Raw genomic sequence first — 5,919 nt, 5'->3', positions numbered from 1 at the left:
TCATTTACATAAGGATTCACACCCCTGAGTCAATAAATGTTGGCATCACCTTTGGCATCGATTACAGCTGTGAGTCTTTCTGGGTAAGTCTCTAAGAACTTTTCACACCTGAATTGTACAATATTTGCACAAATTCTTCAAGCTCTGTCAAGTTGGTTGTTGATCATTGCTAGACAGCTATTTTCAAGTCTTGCCATAGATTTTCAAGCCGATTTAAGTCCAAAATGTAACTAGGCCACTCAGGAACATTCACCGTCTTCTTGGTAAGCGACTCCAATGTAGATGTGTTTTAGGTTATTGTCCAGCTGAAAGGTGCATTAATCTCCCAGTGTCTGGTAGAAAGCAGACTGAACCAGGTTTTCCTCTAGGATTTTGCCTGTGCTTAGCTCCATTCCATTTATTTTTTATCCTGAAAAACTCCCCAGTCCTTAACGATTACAAGCATACCCATAACATGATGCAGCCACCACTATACATGGAAATATGGAGAGTGATACTCAGTAATGTGTTCTATTGGATTTGCCCCAAACATAACACTTTCTATTCAGGACAAAAAGTTAATTTCTTAGGCAATTTTTTTTGCAGTATTACTTTAGTACCTTGTTGCAAATATAAATAATTCCGTACAGGCTTCCTTCTTTTCACTCTGTTAATTAGGTTAGTATTGTGGAGTAACTACAATGTTGTTGATCCATCCTCAGTTTTCTCCTATCACAGCCATTAAACTCCGCAACTGTTTTAAAGTCACCATTGGCCTCATGGTGAAATCCCTGAACGGTTTCCTTCCTCTCCGGCAACTGAGTTAGGAAGGACACCTGTATCTTTGTAGTGACTGGGTGTATTGATACACCATCCAAAGTGTAATTAACACCATGCTCAAAGGGATATTCAATGTCTGCTTTGTTTTTTACCCATCTACCAATAGGAAATTGGTTACCAATGAACCAGAATTACCAATGAAAAATCATCTACCAACAGGTGCCATTCTTTGCGAGGCATTAAAAAACCTCCCTGGTCTTTGTGGTTGAATCTGTGTTTGAAATTCACTGCTCGACTGAAGGACCTTACAGATCATTGTATATGTGGGGGTACAGAGATGAGGTAGTCATTCAAAAATCACGTTAAACACTATTATTGCACACAGAGTGAGTCCATGCAACTTATTATGTGACTTAAGCATTTTTTTTATTTATTCCTGAACATATTTAGGCTTGACATAACAAAGGAGATTCAACTACTTGACATAAGACATTTTCAACCTTATTTTTTTTTTTTATTAATTTCTAAAATTTCTAAAAACATAATTCGACTTTGACATTATGGGGTATGGTGTGTAGGCCAATGACACAAAAATCTCAATTTAATCCATTTTAAATTCAGGCTGTAACACAACAAAATGTGGAAAAAGTCAAGGGGTGTGAATACTTTCTGAAGGCACTGTACATGTAGAGGGCAGAATACATCTTGGGGAAAGGAAAGGGAGGGTGTAACCTAACGTAACAGGCATAAAATAAACGGCTGAAACTAAATCTCCTACATCCTGGTCTTGACGAGAAGAAAAAAAAACTGTTGGGGGAGGTTCTCTTCTGCACTCTTCAACCAATCCAGTAAATGTGGAGGAGGAGTTAAGATGGAGTGTCGCCTTGTTATTAACGTCCAAATGCGGAAGTCGCTCTCTTTCCATTACCCCTGAAAACCGGAACATCCGCCTGTTGTTGGGGACTCAGCAGAGGCTAGGGAGGGTGTTGACCTGGTTATCTTTGATTGATTGATTGACTGATTGACTGACAGGATGGTAAACCGCTTGAGCTGTCAGACCAGACCATCCAATGGTGCGCTTCGCTTTGGCATGATGTCACTGTACTCTGTTAACTGTGATTGTCTGTTGTTTTTCGATGAGAGAAAGAGAGAAGAGAGAGAGATTGGAGTTGATGTCTGCTAGAGTCACTCTGGGGGCGTCCCAAATGGCACCCTATTCCCTACATAGTGCACTACTTTTTACCAGAGCCTTATGGGCCCTGGTCAAAAGTAGTGCACTACAAAGGGAATAGGGTGCAAGCTCTGACTTGAAATATTTGCCCTGTATTGTTGGGAATATGAAGGTTTTACTTGCTACATGTTTATGTGTGTTATATTCTTGACTCACAAGCTCCGGGTGACCTCTCTTCTCTGTCCTCTGTTGTTTACATGTTGGTTACTTAGCAGACACTCTTATCCAGAGTGACTTACATAATAATAAATACAAATAACACATTTATAACAAAATAATTACATTTATTCAGAAACACATTAGGTGGTATGTGTCCATTCTATTACAAACTAGGGTCAATATTTGGTCACAGGCTACAGATCATATGGAAATTCCTATACAAAAAAAAAGAATATTTGAATAAAACAAATGTTTACATTGACATTTGAGTCTTGTGCAACTTACGGTTAATTAAGTCACTGTCATTTAAATAAACAGGTAATTTAAGGGATACTTTGGGATTTTGGCAATGCTAGTAGATACCCATAGACTTCCAGTCATTACGCTAACGCTAGTTAGCATTGGCTCACAAAACTACCTCTAAACTTCCTTCATAATGGAAGCAGAGACATAAAAATGGTATCCACGATTTCATCTGACTCTGGGGAAGTAGATAATTGCCAAAAATCCCAAAGTATCCCTGTAAATAAACAGGTCATTTAACAATTAATTTAATTAAAATAAAATGCAGTAGGGAATGTATGAACAGAATGTGAACCCTGCTGTTGACCTCAGATGTTTCCAGGTAGACTAAAGGTCAGAGGTCAGTGATACATCACTTTGTCAATTTCCACGGGTCAACATCAAAGCCCGGACAAAGACATCAACGTCCTCATTCACTTCTAAGACATCTACTTTGCAGCCATGCTACACTCCACAGATGGAAGCCTTCCTCACTACTAGAGTTGGGGATCCCATTCCATTTCAATTCAGGAAATGTATTCACGAATCAGAAAGTTCTATTTTCCATGTAGAATGTTCCATTTGTGAATTTGAATTTGAATTCATTTCCTGAATTGCTGTTCTCTTGCTCGTCTACTTCTGAGGAAGAATGCTGGGTATCACACAGGTACAGCCCACTTTTATAATCTCACTCTCCAGTCTGAAGAAATATCCCTTCTTCCCCTTCCCCTTCCTCGTCCTCTTCTTGCTGCTACCCTGCTTTCCCTGGACCCTGCAGAATAGTCCCACAGGTCAGACAACTGTCTCAGAAATATGAATTATAACATTACATTAAAAAAAATTTTTTTTATATTTATCACCTATATTTCTCAAAGCAAAGTGAATGTCAACTCAATTCAATTCAACAGAATGTAATTATCCTCTGAGGGGGGCGATTTACGAAAGGTAAGTCAGTTATAAGTATATTTTAATCATAATAATAATAATCATAATAAGTCTAAAAGGTTACCTGCGGAGCACCAGGGTCTGATGGACGATCGGTTTGGACTCCCACCCCATGTCCTCACCTCCTTCTGGGGTCAGACAGCCAGACATCCGGCACTGAGCCTGAGAGATACGCTGAGGGACCCGGTTCTCATCGTACGTGTCTCTGGTTAGGGAGAGGGAGGGAGAGCGGGAGGAATAGGGGGAGAGAGACATGTTATTCGTGCATACAATTGAGACACAAAATGCCACGAAACACATTAAATAATTTTATATGGAAAACCATTCGTTCTACTTCCGTTAAACATATCATTTTGAGTAATGAACACTTCACATGCGTGTCCCAAAAGTGGCTGTACTGTAACCAACTCACATGTATGTCCACGGAGAGAGAGACCTGTTGGCTATAGGAAGGACAGGGAAGAAGCTCTTCATGTTAGGATCCAAAACCAACCCTACAGTTATTACGCTCCGTCCGATGACCTTGACTGGTCCGGAGCCTTGGGCTGGCTTCGGTTTGGTCTTCTTGGCTTTCTTCAGTCCATCCAGTGACGTGACCAGAACCAGCACCAGCAAACCTCTGAAGACCTGACCGACATGACAGAGCTTCAATACCTGTTCCCTATATCTATGAAAACACTTTTTTTTAAATGGAGGTAATTTTGCCTAATTATTGGAAAGACCAATTAAGGAGGAAAAATATCAGAATTGGGCTGTCTGTGTAAACCAGCCTTTGTGCCACGATGTCTTTATGTGCTGTACATTACTAAATGACCTCCCTTTTAAAAGTGAAAATTAAATGTCAAAATCAAAATGAATGCCAGAGAAATATCACCTATCCACCCCTACCTGATATCCCAACAGGCAAAACTGTACATAGTGAAATAGTCCTATTCTTAGTAAGAGTTAAAGAACAGCAGAGACTCACCATGACTAAAAGCATCTCTCTCTCTCTCTTGCTCTCGCTCTGCTGTCTGTCTGTCTGTCTGTCTGTCTATCTGTCTGTCTCTTCAGAGTGAAACGTTGCTGTGACAGAATGTTTCATGTTGCCTTTGTTCTAGAAGCATTTATGTAGTGTTCCAATGCTGTACCCATTTCCGCTGACTGTCATGGATCACGAGATAACACACTTAGATCAAACAGATTGATGATGTAGCTAGGTGTTTTATCCCAGAGACAGTATCAAGATGTTTCAGAGCATGTGTATGCAAATGCAAAACCATAGAATATCGATTAAGTATTAACTACCAGGGTCGGGGTCAATTCCATTTCAATTCCAGTTAAATCAGGAAGTACACTGAAATTCCAATTCCAATTATCTTCAATGCTTTTCAACGAGCAAAAATGTTAATTGGAATTTGGTGTACTTTCTGAATAGACTGGAATTGAGCCCAACCCTGTTAGATACATGCAGTAGGTTTTAGAGAAATCATGTCAACGGCAACAAACATCAACATAAAGGTCAGGTTGTGGCCTTTTATTCAGGAAGCCAACATATCACTCTGTTTAACTGAGAGTTCTGCAGAATCCTTCCTTTTACTATTTTGACTGTCCGTCACCAGAACAACCTGACAATGAAACATGTTGTGCCTACTAGAACTGCTACTCTGCATCCTCTCGTTGGCTGTACTTTGTTTTTGTTTTTTTTCCATTTCCTAAAGCTGTTTCATGTCACTTGACCTCATTTTGACTTACTGTAATCTCAACTGTAGAAACCCCCCCCTGAGTGGCTAGCCTCCAGTGATTCTCCTGTTGTTAAACCTAACCCTTGTTAGCTAACAGTTCACACATCACAGCTCTGAAACTGATGACCTAAGTGACAGACATACGGAACAGACCAACGCCTCCGTCTGGGTGCGAACAGGGAGTTTTCAAGCAGTGGTTTGCTGCGGTGATAATACAGTGACTCTGTAGTAAGGTGTATGGCTAACTATGTATGGCTTTCTTCTCCCTTAGCATTAGAAAGCAGAGCTCTATCGTACTATCCAGGTCTGTGCCCAAACAGTTTGAGCTTCTACTTCAAAAAAAAAATCCACCTTTCCAGAAATAAGTCTCTCACTGTCGCCGCTTGCTACAGACCCCCCACTCAGCCCTGAGCTGTGCCCTGGACACCATATGTGAACTGATTGCCCCCCCATCTATCCTCAGAGTTCGTATTGCTTGGTGACCTAAACTGGGATATGCTTAACACCCCCGGCCAACCTACAATCTAAACTAGATGCCCTCAATCTCACACAAATTATCAACGAACCTACCAGTTACAACCCAAAATCTGTAAACATGGGCACCCTCATAGATATCATCCTGACAAATGTACCCTCTAAATACACCTCCGCTGTCTTCAACAAGGATCTCAGCGATCACTGCCTTATTGCCTGCGTCCGTAATGGGTCCGCGGTCAAACGACCACCCCTCATCACTGTCAAACGCTCCCTAAAACACTTTAGCGAGCAGGCCTTTCTAATTTACCTGGCCCGAGTATCCTGGGTGGATATTGACCTCAT

At 40.8% G+C, this 5,919-nt stretch overlaps 1 protein-coding gene across 1 annotated transcript; it reads right to left on the bottom strand.

Moving 5' to 3' along the window:
- Nucleotides 1–2,670: 2,670 nt before the first annotated feature.
- Nucleotides 2,671–5,919, bottom strand: il17a/f3 (interleukin 17a/f3). The gene is made up of 5 exons (XM_045211168.1): nt 5,885–5,919; nt 4,507–4,519; nt 3,789–4,003; nt 3,441–3,581; nt 2,671–3,203 (listed from the first exon to the last, which is right to left on the bottom strand). The coding sequence occupies exons 1-5, from the start codon at nt 5,917–5,919 to the stop codon at nt 3,065–3,067; spliced, it is 543 nt and encodes a 180-aa protein (XP_045067103.1). The 3' UTR covers nt 2,671–3,064.

The sequence above is a fragment of the Coregonus clupeaformis genome, chromosome 36 (assembly GCF_020615455.1).
Source record: "Coregonus clupeaformis isolate EN_2021a chromosome 36, ASM2061545v1, whole genome shotgun sequence".
Taxonomy (NCBI): domain Eukaryota; kingdom Metazoa; phylum Chordata; class Actinopteri; order Salmoniformes; family Salmonidae; genus Coregonus; species Coregonus clupeaformis.
This window is presented reverse-complemented; position numbering and strand designations above follow the sequence as displayed.

Bases quoted from the DNA above. Each gene is read 5' to 3' on its own strand.
- il17a/f3 (XM_045211168.1), bottom strand. From the start codon at position 5,919: ATGAGGTCAATATCCACCCAGGATACTCGGGCCAG. The intron at 3,582-3,788 runs GTGAGTTGGTTA...CTCCCTAACCAG, and splicing joins CTCTCTCCGTGGACATACAT to AGACACGTACGATGAGAACC. The intron at 3,204-3,440 runs GTAACCTTTTAG...ACTATTCTGCAG, and splicing joins CAGACCCTGGTGCTCCGCAG to GGTCCAGGGAAAGCAGGGTA.